The 20,262-nt window shown below is 41.8% G+C and overlaps 1 protein-coding gene, 1 long non-coding RNA gene and 1 other non-coding gene across 3 annotated transcripts in view; 2 read left to right on the forward strand and 1 right to left on the reverse strand.

Annotated features, from left to right (window-relative positions):
- LOC145523659 (maltase-glucoamylase-like) overlaps nucleotides 1-20,262 on the forward strand; it is a 340,029-nt gene that overhangs the window by 197,125 nt on the left and 122,642 nt on the right. The window contains exons 20-32 of the mRNA XM_081534360.1: nucleotides 1,181-1,265; nucleotides 2,029-2,085; nucleotides 2,620-2,744; nucleotides 5,859-5,947; nucleotides 7,126-7,175; nucleotides 7,871-8,038; nucleotides 10,742-10,894; nucleotides 12,166-12,363; nucleotides 14,947-15,101; nucleotides 16,172-16,340; nucleotides 16,624-16,720; nucleotides 17,802-17,914; nucleotides 18,878-19,003. Coding sequence (XP_081390486.1) covers nucleotides 1,181-1,265; nucleotides 2,029-2,085; nucleotides 2,620-2,744; nucleotides 5,859-5,947; nucleotides 7,126-7,175; nucleotides 7,871-8,038; nucleotides 10,742-10,894; nucleotides 12,166-12,363; nucleotides 14,947-15,101; nucleotides 16,172-16,340; nucleotides 16,624-16,720; nucleotides 17,802-17,914; nucleotides 18,878-19,003 — 1,585 coding nt within the window. The remainder of the gene's footprint in view (nucleotides 1-1,180; nucleotides 1,266-2,028; nucleotides 2,086-2,619; nucleotides 2,745-5,858; nucleotides 5,948-7,125; nucleotides 7,176-7,870; nucleotides 8,039-10,741; nucleotides 10,895-12,165; nucleotides 12,364-14,946; nucleotides 15,102-16,171; nucleotides 16,341-16,623; nucleotides 16,721-17,801; nucleotides 17,915-18,877; nucleotides 19,004-20,262) is intronic.
- On the forward strand, nucleotides 12,043-12,180 carry LOC145524982 (U4 spliceosomal RNA). The gene has a single exon (XR_014068005.1). It is a non-coding gene; the product is annotated as a U4 spliceosomal RNA (small nuclear RNA).
- Nucleotides 13,897-19,546, reverse strand: LOC145523690 (uncharacterized). The gene is made up of 3 exons (XR_014066848.1): nucleotides 18,418-19,546; nucleotides 16,157-16,981; nucleotides 13,897-15,364 (listed from the first exon to the last, which is right to left on the reverse strand). It is a non-coding gene; the product is annotated as an uncharacterized LOC145523690 (long non-coding RNA).

The following is a 20,262-nucleotide window of genomic DNA, read 5'->3' on the forward strand; positions in this document are numbered from 1 at the left end:
TTCTCCTGAGTGGCCCCAGCAGGATCAGGAGAAGGAAGCCGCTTAGAAACTGAAGATTGAGATGATGCTGGGAAGTTTATGTGGAGCTAGCCGGCTTGAGACAGAGGCTGTGATTTAGGCAGGGACCCTGCCTCAACTGGTGTAAAGAATCTGCCTGCAGTGCAGGAGATGCGGGAGATTCGGGTTCATTCCCTGGTTCAGGAAGATCCCCTGGAGGAGGACATGGCAACCCACTCCAATGTTTTTGCCTGGAGAATCGCATGGACAGAGGAGCCTGGCGGGCTACAGTCCATAGGGTGGCAAAGAGTCGGACACGACTGAAGTGACCCACAAAAATAGAGATATTAGGTTGAACTAGTGTTTGCTGTTAATTAAATCAAAGCCTCAGTTTGGACATAGAATTCAACCAGTTTTATTGATTGGCTTGTAAGTGAATTCATTCTAACAGTTTTGAGCACAGATGTTCTGAAAGCTGAATACCTGGATATTGGAGGATATACTTGCTGGTAATCAATGGGGACATCTTTGAGGTCTATACTGGTCACATCACATAAAAAGAAAAATAGAATCTAGGTCTCATTTATTAAAATTAACACAATAATTTTACACTCTACAAATAAAGAGACTTTTTTCTTGTCAAAATAAAAATGCAGTTAATGCCTTTATGTTTCTGACATTTTAGGCCCTCAGGCATTATATTATTATAATATATATTATGATATATATTTATTCTTATGGGTAAGGTTTTGCTCTTTCCTGGAATTCTCTATTAAAACACAGGTATCACAAAAGAGAAAAGAGTAGAGTTTTTAATTTTTTTTTTTTGGAGGGAGGGTGATCAGATCCAATTCTTTTTGGATAGTCAGCTGAAGTTTTCAAATATCTTGCTTGTTTTATTTTTGAAGGGAGATATGGCAAATAGAGTTATAGCCTGGAACCTTCACAGCACAAGTACTGAAATAGGAATTTCTGTCTAAATTGAGGGAAGCATAGGAGGGTACAGAGGCTGGGAAATTGGGTCTGCCTGCAGGAGTGGGGGGAAGGCTAGGGATTGAACAGCGGTCACAGAATAATTGGGAGAATTTGCCCCAGGCAGGGAGCCTGCAGCTTTAGACAGGCTTGGAGGAGAGGCACCAGAAAGTACTGACCCAGATCTCAGGGAGGATTTCTCTGTGTCTAGGTTCTACCAGGACAGCAACACCTGGGATGTGCACCAACAGTTTTTATGGGGGCCCGGCCTCCTCATCACTCCAGTCCTGGATGAGGTAAGTGTTGCCACAGAGTAACCGTGGCCGTCTCTGCTTTTGTTCCTGCTAAATCCAAACTCCCCTCTTCTTGCAACCACATATCTTCTTCCTATTCCCAAACCATTTCCAACATCCCTGGCTGGGGCAGCCTTAAAGGCAGCGTGCTGGAGTTTGGGGAAGATAGAGTTTTAGCCTTTTTTCTCTAGGAGTCTTTTGTCCTTGACCAAGTTTCCAATCAGTGTAGAAGCTTCTATGGGTGACTCTGGGATCAAGAATGGTCCTATGCATTGTCAGATTCGCCTAGCAGACCATAACTTGCTCCGTGATGGAGAGACAGGATGCAGCAGTGCCCTAGCACTCATTCTGAGGTCAGGCTGATCTGGGTGTCAGTTGTCACCTCGGCCACTTGGCACCAGTGACATCTGGGGAAATGACGTGCTAGTTTCTCAGCTGTGAGGTGAGATAACAATAGCCGGTATCATTGGGGACTCTTGGGGAGGTTAAATGCGGTATACAGTGTAAACCTGGAACTGTTTTTTTATCACAGCATATGTTTCAGTATTATTCCTCTTCCTAATGTGGTTCCACCTGGGATTTTTCTTTGAGTTGCCAAGTTATCGCCTCTATCAGAAGAAAAGCACAAGCTGATAACAGAGAAAAGAAAAGCCATGTATGCATTCTCAGTACAAGTTTAAGAATTTCCCTAGGGAATGCTAAGGAATCCATTTTTTTCTCCTTCAGAGGCTGGGCCATGAAGGACAAGATTTTGTTTTAATTTCAGGGTGCAGAGAAAGTGACTGCATACATGCCTGACGCTGTCTGGTATGACTATGAGACTGTAAGTAGCTTTGACTTTTCTCCACTCTTCAAGCTGCATAGACAGGATACCTCTAGGCAGAGAGAAACATCTACCCATGTACTGAGGAATGTTTCTGTTGTGCTTCCGGTAGTAATTTCACAGCTAAGTCAATAAAGTGAGCCTAGGTCACTTGACATCAGCCATGATGAAATCTGAAAAAAGATACTTCTGTGTACTTTATTCAGCAATAAAATATAGATGGAAGTAGAATGTCTCATGGGCAAATACTGGGGCCAGTAGATAATTTGAGCCTTGTTATGAGTCAGATTCGTATTTAGCATGGTCAGTTCCCACAATGTACATCAAATAGCCTCAGCAAGACATTGTATTCCCCCAAGCCCTCAACTGATTCCAGAAACTGTTGTTCTTAAATTATTTCCCTTTTCTTGTTTGATTGCCTGGCTAGACAGCAATTCAGCTAGGTGGGAGAAGGAGACAGCTGTAGGTAAGTCAGCGTGTGGTTAAGAGGTGACGTGTGCATGCCAACGTGTTTGAGCTGTCTGTGTGCCTCAGGGGGGCCAAGTGAGATGGAGGAAGGAAAAAGTGGAGATGGAACTTCCTGGAGACAAAATTGGACTTCACCTGCGAGGAGGCTACATCTTCCCCACACAGCAGCCAGCCACGACCACGGTGGCCAGGTACAGTGCAGCTGGGGGTTTCCTTATAAGAGGGAGAGGCTGACAAACCTGGTCATTTCTGTTCCCATCTGTTGTCCACATAGAAGAGGCTGATGCACTGCATGGACTATGGGGAGGAAGGGCATTTGTGTGTTCGTGTGTATGTGTGTGTGTGTGTGTGTGTGTGTGTGTGTGTGTATGTGTGACGTCATCAAACTCTGTCCCTAGATTTCCCTAGGCCTCTTCTGGAGAAGCTGTGATTTAGAGCTGCATCCGGATGGATTTTCAAAGACCTGAATCCCTGTCCTTTCTTAATCCCTCAGACTTTCTCCTTGAAACATACTGACATCTACAGTGGTTAACCTTCCTAGTTTTCCTAGGACCATTTCAGTTTTAGCCCTGAAAGTCTCATGTTTTGGGAAACATCTCAATTCCAGGTAAAGGAGGTCTGTTGATCTCCCCAGCTAACTTAATTGGACCCTCATTCCACCGTGCTATGGTCCTGACACCCCATTTCTGGGGAGTTGGGTCCATTTCCACTCCCCTATAATTTCAGTCTCCTGTTCCTTTCTTCCCATGAGCCATTTCTTGTGATGCAAAACAGTGTTCAAAAATTATTTCCTGTGCAGTTCAAATCTTCACGTCACTACTTTCTACTTGATGATTTTGATTCTCAAATTATACATTCCATCTGATACTAAAGAGGCGCATATTCATATTCATGTCTCTAAATTATTAGCTTATTAGCTTTTAATAGACACGGAATTTTTTGGAGGTTAGGAGTCCTTTTCTTTTGAACATTCCTTCCTACCATAATTTTTCAAATTTTCACTTTGTAATACTGATGGAAAATATTTATACACCCAGTACCACCTGCTTTCTTTTTATTTATTCAGCTTTATGCTGTTATGCATACTGATACCAAAATTGTCTTTCAAAAATGAGGATCTCAACTTATTGCTTCCCAGGTTAAACTCCAAAATCTGTCATTAGCAGAGTGTTGAAGGCCACATAATCTGGTTTCAAGTTAACAAATGTGTCTCCTGACACATCTTGCTACACACCTTTAGACTAGCGATGCCAAAAATCTTGTTATTCTTCAAACATACTCATCTTTTCCCCTGCCTTTGGGCTTCTCTATTGATTGTCCTTTTCAGCATTCTTTACCTGATACATTCTTAATGATCTTCCAAATTAAACTCAGATTTCATCTGTGAGAAATCCTCCCCCAAAACTCCAGCAGAGGGAGTGCTGCTACTTGTAGCTTTCTGCTTATTATTTATACTTTCTTGCTGCTTAGCTAATTTTTTCCCCTCCTTAACATTGTTAAGTATTTCAATCATAGTTACTTTATACTTTGCAGCTGAGATTTCTAGTCTCTGAAATTCTTAGTAGACTCTGTTAATAAATCTCTTGTTAGCTGCTTTTGCCATCTATCTTTCATGCTGGCTAGTTACCTTATGTGTTTAGTAATTTTTTTGTTTTTCAAATACAGTGACTGCAAGGATCCAATTATGGGTCTCATCCTTCAGAGGTGATTAGCTTTCTTTTTGGTTGCAAACAAGGATTGCTGTCACTTTGGGTTTCACATTAGCAACCTTCAAGGATCAGGTGTCTAATTTATCTAGAGCCAAGCAGTGTTTTAGTGGATGAGTCCTTCAGGCTATTGGCTTCCCAAGTGGCCCCGTGTTTTGTAAAGAATCTGTCTGCCAATGCCAGAGATTGCAAGAGATGTGGGTTCAATCTCTGGATCAGGAAGATCCCCTGGAGTAGGAAATGGCAACCCACTCCAGTATTCTTGCCTGGGAAATCCCATGGACAGAGGAGTCTGGTGGGCTATAGTCCATGGGGTCACAAAGAGCTGGACATGACTGAGCAACTAAGCATGCACATATGCCTTCAGAGTATACAGCATCCTCCAGGATATCTAGGCCACCATGATGCTAGAAGTATCAGTATGGACTCCTGTAAGGATTTTAACTTTTGTGCCACTCAACTTTCTGCTTTGATTATTTGGTAAATATGTTTAATCTTTCTTACAATATTTAAGGTCATCAGTGGAGCTGTGGTCTGTTTGGTTTTGTATCTCTTAGACTTCCTAGCATTGAAAGCTACTCAGTACGTGTGTGTTAAATGAAAGCAGGTGACTTTATTGATAATGGAATCCGGCTTGCACAGGGCACTGTGGAAGGCTGAACTGTGAAAGAATACAATAGGGGATGTAAGGGGTGCAACAGGAGCCAGAAATTGGGAGGTGGTTTAGGGGAGGATGAAATAGGGAGAGATTTCAAATGCAGTTGCTCTTCCTTTCTCTGTCTCTCTCTACGTCCATATATTTCAACATCCGTTGAGTGGTTTCTTGTGTTTCATTTTCTAAGTCAGGGGTCCCCAAACTCCAGGATCTAATGCCTGATGATCAGAGGTGGAGCTGATGTAGTAACAATAGAAATAAAGGGCACAGTAAATGTAATGTGCTTGAACCATCCTGAAACCACCTGTCTCACTCCTGGTCAGTGGAAACGTTTTCTTCCATGAAACTGGTCCCTGGTGCCAAAAAGGTTGGGGACTGCTGTTCTAAGTTATGTAGCAAATAATTAGAATGTTTCCTTTTTCTGTCTCAAAATGCACTGAAAATAAATAATCAAGTTAGGAAAATCGCCCTCATACAGATGTATTCTATTGTATTTTCTTGGTTTCTGAGTCAACGTGGTTCTTAGGCAGGGAAAAAATATGTCCTCCTGACTTCAGTGAATACTTCCCCTGCATGTATCAGCTATAAAACGATTAGGCTGAACCAATTATCATCTAGGATTTCTCTTCTAATAGTCTGTATTCAAAATAATAACAGCATTAGTAGCTTTTGTTGTAGCTATTGTAGCAATTCTGGTGATTAAATTCTTGCCTCCTACACAGATGTTTCTCGCTAATGTTTGGGGTATTTCTGTCTTCTGCGACACTAGTGGTTCTGGAAAACGATGCCCCTGTAGATTTTGCCTTTGTGCCTGAAGACGAGCACAGCCATCTGCTGCTAGGAACTTTTCCCACTTGGAATCTGATGGAATCCTTCACAGCTCATTTAGCAAAATCCTTTGAGCCCCAAGTCTTTGCCTCTCACATAAATCTTGTTTCCCACAGTCGACGGAACCCTCTCGGCCTCATCATTGCCCTGGATGAGAACAAAGAAGCAAAAGGCGAACTTTTCTGGGATGATGGGGAAACAAAAGGTGAGCACCGTGTTGGGATTTCCAGACGCGCGTCTTTGAGTCTCTCCTGCTGCTCACTCAGTGGTGGGAGACATCGCACCGGGCACCGTAGCGTTAATCACTCAAGAGAGGAATTCTGGTTTTGGTTGTGCAGTTTAGGAATAGTGGTAGATGAAAGCATGGTACATGTTTTTCTAGGATGGAAGGAAAAATCCCCTCCACTTCTTAGAATTCTCCCACTGGCCAGCTGTATTGTATATATAGGCTCTCATTTGGTTGTCAATCAGCCCCTGAAATATGTTTTCAAGGCTGTCTCTGCCCTTCAGTGCATTTTCCTTCACTCCAAACGCTTATGAACAAGCATGGATGACATGTAAAACATGCGCATGCTAGTGAGGCAGTGAGAAGACACTTTCCTATTACACCTGCATCTAGCCATACTTCTCAGCTCATTTGTCTGTCTCCAACACACTAAGAATTCTTGTGGCTCAAGCTTAGGAAGCAGATTCACTGGAGGCATATGCCTTGGAAGCACTTGGGGGGGAACCTTTTCAAGGTTAAGGTAGGGAGGAAAAGAGAACACAGTGGCTCAGCCTTGGAAACTCTGTCTATAATCTGTCATTCTCAGTGTGTAGCTCTGTTACTGAGTCCAAGCTTGCTCTGCTTGCCACACGACAGGCCAATAAATTGGGGACGAGGTTCTGAGGCAAAGGATGAGGACTTTATTCAGAAAACTGGCAGATGGAGAAGATGGCAGATTAATGTCTCAAAATAACCACATATCAAGGTCTGGATGTCAGGTTCTTTTATAGATTAGAGGACGAGGAGGTGAAGAAGTCAAAAGATCGTAAGTCTTGCACTTATCTCCTGGAATGGCCAGCCTCGGAGAGGGGGTGTGTTAATTTCTTCCTTCCTGCAGCTGTTCACAGGCAGATAGGGTAAGGATGTCTTTTGAACAAAGGCACTTTGGTTTAACATTCAGGCGTAGGGGCAGGGTTCCCGAGGCAGGCCATTATGTATAGACAGTATCCTTTTAGTGAACAAAAGCAATGGGAAACGGAGGTTAAAGTAAAAGAAACAGATCCAACATAGAGCCAGGTTTTCTTCTTCCCTGTAACAGCTTCAAGGAGAACCAGGATGAAATCTGTTTTTCTGTATTGGGCAGGCCAGAGTCTGACTTGCCCTTCTCTCCCTTTCAGATACTGTGGCCAACAACGTTTATCTCTTATGTGAGTTCTCCGTCACCCAAGTGAGTAGTATATTTTTATGAATCTTAAGTGTGAGCTTTGGTCTGATGATTAGCTCCTATCTGTTTGTGTGTATGTGTAATTGTAGCTTCATTTATGACAATGCTGCTGCTGCTGCTAAGTCGCGTCAATTGTGTCCAACTCTGTGCAACCCCATAGATGGCAGCCCACCGGGCTCCTCCGTCCCTGGGATTCTCTAGGCAAGAACACTGGAGTGGGTTGCCATTTCCTTCTCCAATGCATGAATGTGAAAAGTGAAAGTGAAGTCGCTCAGTCGTGTCTGACTCTTAGCAACCCCATAGACTGCAGCCTACCAGGCTCTTCCGTCCATGGGATTTTCCAGGCAAGAGTACTGGAGTGGGTCATTTATGACAATAGAGGGACACATTTCTGTTTATGACTTAATGTCCAATAATTGGATTATCTATGTTAGTAAAAAGAGGCAATGATACGGATAAATTAAAGCAGTCAGTCTTTTTAAATGAATTTTCAAAAAATCCCTTTGTGTGTGCATGTGTTTCTCTCACCCTCCTTCTCCCTGCCTCAGGGGAAAAATAAGCTTGTATTTCAGCACACATTAGTAGAGACAACTAAGAAGCATTCAGGGCCATTTGGGTAGCTGGTCTAGGATAGACTATTTGAGTGACTTGAGAATCTGCATATTCAAGGCAGATCTTTGTGTTTAATTGTTTTGCAGAACCGCCTGGAGGTTAAGATTTTGCAATCAACCTACACAGACCCCAATAATTTAGCATTTAAAGAAATTAAAATCCTCGGAACCCAGGAGCCTAACAATGTTACAGTGAAACAGAACGGTGTTCCAATTCAAGTTTCTCCTAATGTCACTTACGATTCTAACCTACAGGTAAATAGCTTAGATGTTCCTTCTTTCCAAGGTTGCATTGGTTTCTAAAGAACCAGGGCACACTCTGAAGTCAGAAGTGGGGAAGCCAGAGGGTTAGGATAGAAAAAAATAAAAGAGGGAGCCAGAGCTGGGATGAACAAGAAGGCTGCTGAGATACTGGGAGGAAGTAAGCTGGTCCTTTCCTCTTTTTTCCCTTATCTGCCCCTCAGTCTTCTGTCCTCTCTGCCTAGAACAGAAGAAGAGCAAAACAGGAGTCTGGGGAACAGGTTTAGAGGAAAACTGGGCCTGAAAGCTGCTGACTGATTGATGCTAGCTAGAAGGGTTGAGGTGGGATTCCCATTAATTTAAATTTTCAGGTGCTTTTCTTTTTTTCTTTACTCTATAGAGCTAGATTCTCACTCCAACACATTTTTAGGAAATATTTTGAGTCAATGAAGTTGATAAGCTTAGCTAATGCTACTTACTTGGTTAGGTGATAATAATAAAAGAATTTTTCATCACTTTTAATGAGACGATGTTCTTGAATAGGTTATTATAAGTTCCTCTGAAATTTTAGCATTATGAGGGATCCTTTTCCCCAATACTGTTTGCTACAGGTGTTCCAGATAATCTGGGTTAGGGAGCAGTGGGGTCATCAAGGTTTGTGAGGAACCTTCCAAATTTGGAGAAAAATATGTAAATTTTGTATTCTACTAAGATAATATATTGGTATCATTGGACATTTTGTCCTAACAACATACATTGAAGATGCATACATTATAAAGTTAGAAATAAAGTATTATATGACTGGTTATGTGTGCAGCAAAGTGCAAGTCCTTTGTAAGATGCTCATATGAAAATAAACTAATCACCAGTTTGATAAATAGATTAATAAATATACAACCAAAAGAACTCTTTTATTATTTGAATTTAGGTGGTGGACAGGCAACCCAACCCTACCTTTAGGAAATGTTAACTTATATTCCACCCAGTTTCATGTTCAAAGCTTAATGGAGTCATTGAGCAAAAGCTTTGGCGGCATTAGGTCTAGAGTTGGACCTTAAAGACGGTACATCTGTGTAGAGATTTGTTCAGCTGCAAGTGACAGGAAACTCAGCAAAATGGTAGTTGAAACAAACTGAGATTTTTTTCCCTTATGTATTGAGAATTTAGGAAACGCTCAGTTTCTGGCGTTGGTTCAGTGCCTCAGGGTTGTCAGTGCAGAGGTCTTTTCTTCTCTTGTGATTGGAAGTGGTGGCTTAATTCCAGTCACTCTAGCCTTGTTAGAGGAAAAAATAATAAAAATAAACAAAAAAGAAGGAGCTGGAAGGAAAAGGGAAAGGTGACGATGAGAGAAAGGGAAGGGTAGGCCCTTAAATCAAGAAAGAAACCCTTGGCCAGCCACTTCCGGTGGACTTGCACTTAGCTATGAATGGCTGCAGCTGTGTTACATGGATTAAAAAAAAATAGTTCTTATTTGGGAAGTTTAGTGTTCTAAACTGAAGTAGTAAGAAGGGAATTTTCCATTGGGCAGGTGGATAGAAGTCTGTTTCACAAATGGGCACCATTATCCTAGAAAGGACATTGGCATAGATAAAGCAGTCAAGGTTGGGGTATTAGAAGAAGCCAATCCTGAGACTAAGAAAAGCCTTTTGTTAGCCTGTGAGTCTGTATAACTGGAATAGACAGGACCCACGTCTGGAAGAGGAGCTAGTTTGGACAGATTAACTTGTGGTCAGCTTTTGGAGGGTCTTAAGTGCCAAACTAAGAAGGATGTGATCTAATTCTCAAAGAGTCTCCTATTGATCCTTGAATCAATATCCGCCATTGTGAGAGTGTTGTTCTGTGGTTAATAATCTGGGATAGGGAGCGGGGATAGGTGGGATAGGTGGTTTTTGAGGTGTAGGGAAATGCAAGATGAACATAGACTGGGGAGAGACTGGAAGGATGATAATCCTTAGCATGAGGTTTTATGACTCTAGACAAATGAGAACTTTCACTATGGAAGTTACTATTTTACAAGGAGACAACCAGAAGAAAACCACATAGAAAAAATTAAATATTTGAATTAGTGAATGGAATTCAAAGGAAGTTTCAAGTTTTGGGCTCTGGGCTTGGGCCAATGAAGAGACTAGGGATACTAAAAATGAAAGGAAATATGATTTTGTCTACTTACCAATTTTGCAATTGGTAAACTGAGACCCAAGGAATTTGAAAGAATCTGTCCAAGTTTCCTCAGTGGGATGGAGGGGAGAACCCAGGCCATATGATTCTTATTTCTCTGTTCTTGCCCCCACTCCAGACCTGTGGGGAATACTGGTTTGGGGGATGGAGGGCAAGAAGATGAGCTCAACTGAGGATGACACCGTGTGCTTGGGTGTGCTGTGCTACAAGGGGACTGCAGAAGAGAGTCTTCCTGACAAAATAAGGAAGAGGAAGAGGAGTCAGGGGAGGAGAGGAAAGGGTGATTACAGAAGGCTGAAGCTGACCTGATTCTTTTCAAAATGTTATGTACAAGATTCTGATAGAATGGCACCATTCTCCCTGTGGTTATTGGCTGACTCCCTGCCCTCTCTCTTTCTCTTCATGGAAGCTCCAGTGTTATGTTACTTGGATTGTTGACAGACTGGTCTGATTTTTATTTTCTTTCCTGAAAGAAATCTCATACCTTGCAAGGTCTTTGTCCTGAGGATACATTGCCTTGATATTTCCCCATTCCTACAGGTGGCCCTTATCACAGAAATTGATCTTGTTCTGGGAGGAACATACACAGTGGAGTGGGATGTGAAGATAAGGGATGAAGAAAAAATAGACTGTTATCCTGATGAGAATGGTGTTTCTGCAGAAAACTGCATTGCCCGCGGTTGTGTCTGGGAGGTAACCATGCTGGTGGTGTTAATATACATGAAAATCCTTTACACTTTGTTTTAAATTGAAGCATAGTGGATTTACCATATTGTATTAATTTCTACTGTACAGCAAAATGATTATGTTATACATATATTAATATATAACAATCTTTTTAATATTCTTTTCCATTATGGTTTATCACAAGGTATTGAATATAGTTCCCCGTGCTATTCAGTAGGACCTTGTCATTTATCCATTTTTATATAATAGTTTGCATCTGCTAACCCCAAACTCCCAGACCATCCCTCCCCCACCTCCCCTTGGCAACCATGAGTATGTGTTCTACATCTGTGAGTCTATTTCTGTTTTGTAGATAGGTTCATTTGTGTCATGTTTTAGATTCCATTTATAAGTGATATCTGTCTTTGTGTTATTTGTCTTTCTCTTTCTGACTTACTTCACTAAGTATGATAATCTCTAGTTCCATCCATGTTGCTGCAAATGGCATTATTTCATTCTTTTTTACGGCTGAGTAGTATTCCATTGTGTCTATATAGCACATCTTCTTCATCCATTTATCTTTCTGTGGACCTTTAAATTGTTACCATGTCTCGGCTATTGCCAATAGTGCAGCTATAAACTTTGGGGTACATATATCTTTTTGAATTTTAGTTTTATCTGGATGTATGACCAGGAGTGGGATTGCTGGATCCTATGGCAGCTCTATGTTTAGTTTTTTGAGAAACCTTCATACTGTTTTCCACAGTGGCTATACTAACTTACATCCCCACCAGCAGTGTAGGAGGGCTCCCTCACTCTCTTCAGCATTTGAAACTTTTTACTGATGGCCATTCTGACCCATGTAACATAGAACCTCATAGTAATTTTGTAAAATCCTTTACATTCCATCTACAATTTCATGAGCATGGCACCAGTGCCTATGTCACTACTTAAAATCTATAGAAAGGGCAGACTTCCAAAGTAACCTGAGTTTTTATCTGGATGTGAAGAATAGATGGAACAGAAATGGGTCTTTTTTTTTTTAACAAAATTTTACACGGAAGCCAGGAGTGAAAACTTATGTCACTACCAAAGAGTATATAAGAAAATGACTGATTTTATCTTAATCTCCCTGAAAATTGCATTTTCTAGCCCCTTTGTATTTGATCATCCTAAGCTTTGCGCAGTGGCAGTATCGTAGCCAATGAGGTTTATCCGAGGTGCGATTATTGCTAATTGAAAACTATATTTGATCATCCTAGAGCTCATGCTGAACTGAATTTGCCTTTACTTTTCAGGAGTCCAGTTCTGGAGTCCCTTTTTGCTATTTCGTCAATGATCTATACTCTGTCAGTGATGTTCAGTATGACTCACATGGGGCCTCAGCTGTCATCTCCTTAAAGACTTCTCTGTATGCCTACTCCTTCCCCTCAGTACCTGTGAACTCCCTCCGCCTGACTGTGACCTACCATAAGGATACCATGCTGCAGTTTAAGGTATGTGTTGACAGAATATGTATCAAGTTCCTACTTCGCACTTTTTAGTTTCATTATTTTTTGCTCGTCAGGATCACAAAACCATGCAATCAGCTTGCTCTTCTAAGTTAGCCATTGAAAACTGTCGAGTCCTTGGCACACTTTCATAGTTTTGTTCTCCGTCCATTTGGGGTAGGTATCAAGCAAGGCAAATGTATCTTGATATTTCAGATAGGCTTTTGAGGCACTGTTGACAACGGAGGCTTTTTTTCTGATTTTTTGACAAGTGAATTTTTGCACACATTAAATTAGTGACTTTCAGCAACTGAAAACACATTGCAAATTAGCTGATGTACATATTTTATCCTAAATGGGCTTCCCGGGTGGCACTAGAATCTGCCTGCCAATACAGGACATGCAGGAGACACAGAGCCAATCCCTGGGTTGGGAAGATCCCCTAGAGTAGGAAATGGCAACCCACTCCAGTATTCTTGCCTGGAACACTCCAGGGGCAGAGGAGCCTGGTGAGCTACAGTCCTTGGGGTCACAAAGAGCTGGACATGAGTGAGTGGCTGAGCACACACAATATACTAGATCATTATCCGAAGAGTAATTTGGGACCATTGATGGCACAGTGAGACCTGGTCTAAACTGCGCTTTGAAATGATTACTGTTTCTACTGTAAGAAAAATGGTCCAGAGGATAAGGCCGAAAAAGGAGACAAGTTAGGACGCTACCAGTTAGGTAACCAGATGAGGTATTGAGCTCAGACCAGGTGCAGAAAGCAGAGGGAGAAGTGGGCAACTGCAAGAGAATAAGAAGTAGCATCATGGGATCTGGTGATTGATTACAAATAGGCAACGAGGGAGGGAGAGACAGCAAGACAATCACCAAGTTTCCAGCTTGTGTCTCCACGTGGGCGGTGCTTCATCCACGAAGGGGAGCCAGAAGGGGAACGCTGGAAAGATTTGGGCTTAGGCAAAATGCAACGATGAATTCAGTTTTGGACACCGAATCTGGGATATATGAAATACCTACAAGAGTGTACTGGTTTCTTTTTCTTTCATGATTTAATCACATCTCAGGATAAGTGATGGTCTGTTTTTTGTGTTTTATTTATGTATTTTTTTGAAAATTGGGATATAGTTGCTTTACAGTGTTGTGCTAGTCCCTGCTGTACAACGAAGTGAATCACAGTATGTATGCGTATATCCTGGACCTCTTTCCCATTCATCACACCCCTCTAGGTCACCACAGAGCACTGAGATGAGCTCCCTGTGCTATACATCAGCTTCCCATTAGCTATCTGTTTTACACCAGGTAGTGTGTATATATCATTCCCATTCTCCCAATTCATCCCCTCATTGCCATGGCCACACATCCATTCTCTACGTCTGCGCCTCTATTTCTTCCCTGAAAATATGTTCATCTGTGCCATTAATGATGGGCCATTTTTACGGTCTTTTTCACTATTGAATTATAAGTTTCTCAAGGACAAGAATTTGTCCTTTTGTCTTTGTACTTCTGAGATGTAACACAAAGCCGAGTAGATAGTAAGTTCTCAATGTTTATTGAGAGAGTAAAGATTCAGGTCAGTGTGCATTGCTTGAAAGCTCCTTCACAATCTGATATCAACCTGGACTATGAATTCTTCCACATCTTGTAATGCAGGGATAATGCTATTGTATCTTTCCATCCTCACCTTTGTACTGGCATGTGGTAGGTGCCTAATGGGTTTGAAATAAATGAACTCACTCAGCATTTCAGGTTTAACTCTTCCCTGCTCTACCTCCTGGATTATACAATAGCTCTCTCCAAAATAATCGCCTCTTTCTTCTAATTCTCTGTGCCTTTGCATTTATTTCTCTTCCAGGAATGACTTGGTTTTCTTTCTGTGCTTGATTAATGGCTGTAAAGCTTTGAAGATTCAGCCCCTTTCCCCATGAAACCATCTCAGTCTTCTGGAAACATTGATAGGCATTTCCTTCCCTACAATCTCACATACTTCTGTATAGCTGTACATAATATGTGTCACTCAGGTATTTTGGGCAGGCTCTTTCACCTTTCATGTGAATTTCTTAGCATGTGAATTTCTTAAAAGCAATAACTGTGTCTTACTCAGTTGAGTAAACCTTGTGTCTAGTACAGTATCAGGCAGGAATATAGTAGGTACACAGTGAGTCAATTTAGACCCCAGTTTTTAGCAAGAATATCTATGATTATTTTAATCAAGAAGAGTTCACATTTTTTAGGGGAGAAATATTTTTCAGTTCAGAAAACTTTTCAGGTAGTCATGTGCACTGATATACCCACAAACAAAATAATAAAGAATATATCCATAAATTCCAGACTTATTTTCCAAGGTAGAACCAATGTGAAAATAATGTGTTGCTGTAAGAGGATTTAAAAATAAGTTATGGCAGACTCAGATCAAAATGATAAATCTGACATTGTTCTTCAATTTGTTAATTAAGTTTCCAGTATCATGAGCTTAAAGAAGACAAATAGAGTGTTCAGACTCTTTGTCAAAGACATCAGGTTTCTGCTAAGGGTATAGGTTTCAAGAGTAATATATTTACCTAAAATCTGTCTCCTCTGGTCTAGATTTATGATCCCAACAACAACCGGTATGAAGTTCCAGTCCCTCTCAACATACCCAGCGTTCCATCTGGCACCTCTGAGAGTCAACTCTATGCCGTCCTCATTAAGAAGAACCCATTTGGGATTGAAATTCGCCGCAAGAGTACAGGCGCTGTCATGTTAGTGGCTCTTAGTCTGATTTGGAATTGATAATCCCCTGTGTCACTGCCAGGTCCAGTGTCCTTGGAGATACCCTGCTCAAAGCAATGCAGCAGCCATTTCCAGATTCTTGAATAAGTCATTTCCTTCTGTTCTTCTGAGAAATCTTTAGTGTCCTGGGAATAATTCCTGAATCAGTTGCATTACCTAGGGATTCATTCAACCAATGTTGATGGAGTGCCTTCTCCGTATTAGGTGGTTATAGAAGATGAGGTCTCTCTTTCTGTGACAAAAATAATAAGGAAATAACAAAAATAATTTAAGTTAAAATATGCAGAGATTTAGAGAGTGACAATGCTATGCAGGAAAAATCACAGGATACTTGATAATTATAGGGAGGTGACTGCTTTTGATACTGTGGTCAGAGTTGATGTCTCCAAGGAAATGAACTTTAAAATAGGATCTTAGGGAGGTGAAGGCACCTCCCATGTGGAGATGGGAGAAGAGGGAAACAGTTCAGACGGATTGAGTAGTCAGTGCCCAGGCCATGAAATAGGAGTAAACTTGCCTTATGAAGGGGAAAAATTCCAGAGTGGGTGGAGTAGTTTCACAAATAAGGAGGTAAATGGCAGGAGATGAGGCTGGGGTTTAGGTAGCTTCAGATCAGGATAGCTTTGAAGACTTCACAAGATGCTTCAGTGAGAATCACTGAAGAATTGTAAACAGGGGTTGACATGATGTGAGATACTTAAAAAAATAACTTTGGACGCTACATAGAAAGTGGACTCTGGTGGGGCAAGAGCGGAAACTAGGGCTGCTGTGAAGTGGGGGCGACTGAGATGATGAAAATGATTGGATCTGGCATTCTGGAGGGACCACTGAAGGGAGGGAGTCATAAAGGAAAGTAGAAGAAAGATGCTGGCTCCTGGACTTGCAGCACTGGCTGCTGTGATTATCTTAATCATACAGACTTTATGTTTTGTGTGGGAGGTCCACAGGAAATCAAGAGTTCAATTTCCCTGAGACTCTAGCTGCTTGAAGCCATTAGAACAGCCCATTTCTTTTCCAAACATACCCTCTTGTGTTGCAGCTGGGACTCTCAGCTCCTCGGCTTTACCTTCAATGACATGTTCATCCGCATCTCCACACGCCTCCCCTCCCAGTACCTCTATGGCTTTGGGGAAACTGAGCACACAGCCTTCCGAAGAGACTTGAATTGGAACACGTGGGGGATGTTCTCCCGAGACCAACCCCCGGGGGTAAGGGCAGAGCACCTGGGATCTGGGTCGTTGCCTCTGTCCACCCGCCCTGTGTACACGTCATACACAGTGGGTGTTTCCTCTTGCCACTCCCCACTCGGGTGCTCACAGTCTGCTTTTAGACGAGCAGGTCAGTCTCTCAGGCTTGTTTCTTACGTGTTTATTTCACAGAGAAGACTAGACACACCTTATCGATCAGTTTGTTGAGTTTTTTTTTTTCTTCTGAATCTCTCTTTTCAATCTTTGTCTTTTAACCTCCTGCCCTTCTCCCCATGACTTTCAGTACAAGAAGAACTGCTATGGTGTCCATCCCTACTACATGGCAATGGAGGAGGATGGCAGTGCCCATGGAGTGCTCCTGCTGAACAGCAATGCCATGGGTAAGGTGGTGCTGGCATCTTCTCTGCTTTTGTGAATCAGTCCTTCCTGAGGAACTTCAGAATGCGTTTAATCATGTTGCCCCTGAAGTCAAAATTATCTTGTGTGCAGTGTTTTTCTTTTTTTTTTCTGCATTCTGTTCAGCCTTTCTGCTTATTTCAGTTCAGTAACATGTAGTAATGGGCTTCCCTGGTGGTTCAGTGGTAAAAACCCACCTACCAATGCAGGAGACACAGGTTCAGTCCCTGGGTCGGGAAGATGCCCTGGAGAAAGAAATGACAACCCACTCCAGTAGTCTTGCCTGGAAAATCCCATGGATGGAGGAGCCTTGTGGGCTGTAGTCCATGGGGTTGCACAAGAGTCAGATACAACTTAGCAACTAAACAACAACAAAATGTAGTAATAAGAATTAACTCATTTGGCATAAACAATGTAAGATGGGATAGCAAAATCAAGGGAGTCCCAGGCGTCCTGGAGGTCAGTCAGTGGGAGCCATTTATATAATTTGACTTAGTGATGAAGGTGTGGGTCAGGGCACTCACGCTAGGGGTACTAGGGTGTAAAGAAAATTTGAGTAGTATATTGGAAAAGGGGTGGGGAATCAGGAAGTGGAGTTGAAGAGTGTGCTTGTGAAAACTGGAGAAATCTGAATAAGGCCTGTATCTGAGTTAATAGTATTATATTAACATCGGTTTCCTGGTTTTGATGACATACAATGGTTATATAAGAGTTATCACTGGGGGATGCTGGTGAAAGTGTCTAAGAAAAATTTTAGTACTATTTTTGCAATTTCTTGTAAGTCTTAAACTGTTCTGAAATAAAATCAATAATAACAGTTTTAAAAGAGCAGAAGGACAAAATATATAATAAGGTAATAGGTGCATCAAAGGTAAAAAAATCCATGCATATGCCCTGTAGACTTTCACTTAACTTTCACTTTTAAAATTCTGTGTAGGTATAGTACAAATTGCCTTCTCTCAATACTCTACAATAGAGGCATAGGAAGAAGGAGAATGTATGAATTTCAGGGGTAATTTTTCACTTGAAGGTTTCCATATTGATTGATATTTTCTGCATTTCCAGATGTGACCTTCCAGCCTTTGCCTGCCTTAACATACCGTACCACAGGAGGAATTCTGGACTTTTATGTGGTTTTGGGGCCAACACCAGAGCTTGTCACTCAGCAGTACACTGAGGTAGGAGGGAATTCAGTTGGTTACCCAGTATTTATACAGCACTTTCTGTAGTTCTTAAATGATAACTGAAACTGTTGATCTTTCTGGGTGACAGGTAGGTTATAGAATAATGAACAATAAATACATCCCAATAAGTGTTAAATTCCTAGCCTCTCAGAGCATTGCAGGATAGCAGAAGTAGTAATGGTACCACTGGTAATAGCTGGCAGTTGCAATGGTAATAGTGGTGATGGTGGTAATAGGGGTGGTGGTGATAGTGGTGATGGTGGTGGTAGTGTGGTGAGGGTGATGGTAGTGGTGGTAATGATAGTGGTGATGGTGGTGGTAGTGTGGTGAGGGTGATAGTCGTGGTGGTGAAGGTGGTGTGGTGGTGAAGGTGGCGTGGTGGTGATGGTGGTGGTGGTAATTGTGGTGAGAGCGGGGATAGTGGACATGATAATTGTGGTTGCAGAGGTCATCACAGTTGCTTTGGCATCAGCCGCAAACAGTGTTATAAAACTTACTGTATGTCGCTGATATATAACTTGCTGCGTATCAGATCACTTTCCATATATTAATTCACTCAGTCTTCACAAAACACTATGAAACAAATACATTATTATCCTCAATTTACAAGTGAAGAAACGTGTATAAGAGGTTATTTCGCTTTTGTCCAGAGTCACATAGCCAGCAGAGATTGGATCCTATAGGGCAACCTAGGCATTTTGTTTCTGAATTTCATGTTCTTAACCCACAAGCTAGAAATCACTGGAGATAGGAGTAAAATCAGATTTTCAAGAGAGTTCAAGTCTGGCAGGACGATTTCTCCAAGTTATCGTGGTGGCTTTGCATCCTCTTCGTTTCTCTCTGGATTTGAGTTTGTCGATTATCTAACTGGGGACACTGGAAAAATATTATTACTTTGTGTACAACTTTAATCCAAAGTCTTCTTTTTAAGGCCTAAATTTTCTGTTTATTTTCTAGTTGATTGGTCGGCCAGTGATGGTTCCTTACTGGTCCCTGGGGTTTCAGCTGTGTCGCTATGGATACCAGAACGACTCTGAGATCGCCAGCTTGTATGATGCGATGGTGGCTGCACAGATCCCCTATGTATGTCGTCAGCCTGTGGGGTTCTGGCTCTGGGACCTTGTAGTCAGCCCTTGTCTCCATGTCTGCATTTGTTTGTCTGATTTTTGTCAGAATCTACGAAATTACAAAGCACTTTCTCATATAGGATTGCACTCAGACTCACCCCTACCCAGTGGTTATAATATAAGGGTGGGGATAGTGTCATTGTCCCCAAACTGAAGAGTCACAGTGATTTGCCAAAGGAGGAGGACACTGGGTCAGCTCTAGGGGTCTTTCTACTAGATCATGCTTCCATTTCTTTCACATGACTTCGTGACATCTAGTCAAAAACATCCTTGGTACCGTATAAAAGGTGGCCCAAAGAGTAGTTTTGCTTCATTAAAAGAAATTGACCCAAATTCAGTCAGACCATTGTGTCCATAGATATAACCTCAGTTCCGACACTTTGCCAGCACTACAGCTCAGCGTTCCCCCAGGTGTGATCTAATTCTTGGTTGAATGTAGGGATCTTGGGACTGGTTTCCAGAAGAAACCAGTGTGTGGAGACAAACTTCACCTTTACTTGAAGATGAGTTGTTTTTTAGTTGCTAAGTTATATCTGACTCTATTGTGACACCATGAAGTGCAGCCCTCCAGGCTCCTCCACCCATGGGGTTTCCTAGGCAAGAATACTGAAGTGGGTTGCCAGTTCCTTCTCCAGGGGATTTCCCCAACAAAGGGATTCAACCTGCATCTCCTGCTTTGGCAGGCAGATTCTTTACAGCTGAGCCATTAATTTTTCTATTGATCAATATTATTCTCTGAATTTTCCCTTGGTTCCTATTAATGGAAAGTCTAGCATGCAATATTTTATTCTTAATAAGAAAGCTGTGTCTGATTACCCCCAGAATTGTTGTTCCAAAGCAATTACAGATGCTTTTGTTTGTTTTATTTTTAGTGGATTTACTGTCCATGTTGTGTTAGTACTGTACTAGTACTGTGTTAGTATGTTATTTTGTCTGAATCTGAACCCCTGATACCTGAGTTGGCTTCCTGGAGGAGATAACCGTGTTTGCTCTTTCAGTTCAGTTGAGTTGCTCAGTCATTTCTGATTCTTTGCGACCCCATGGACTGCAGCACGCCAGGCTTCCCTGTCCATCACCAACTCCCAGAGCTTGCTCAAACTCGTGTCCATCCAACCATCTCGTCCTCTGTTCACTCCTTATCTCCTTATTCTGGCCCTTTACAAAGCACTCTCATCGTTTTTTTTCATGTATCTCCACAGACAAAATTGTGGAGGT

Source organism: Giraffa tippelskirchi, chromosome 10, assembly GCF_054371585.1.
Source record: "Giraffa tippelskirchi isolate mGirTip1 chromosome 10, T2T-mGirTip1v1.2.pri, whole genome shotgun sequence".
Classification (NCBI taxonomy): Eukaryota; Metazoa; Chordata; class Mammalia; order Artiodactyla; family Giraffidae; genus Giraffa; species Giraffa tippelskirchi.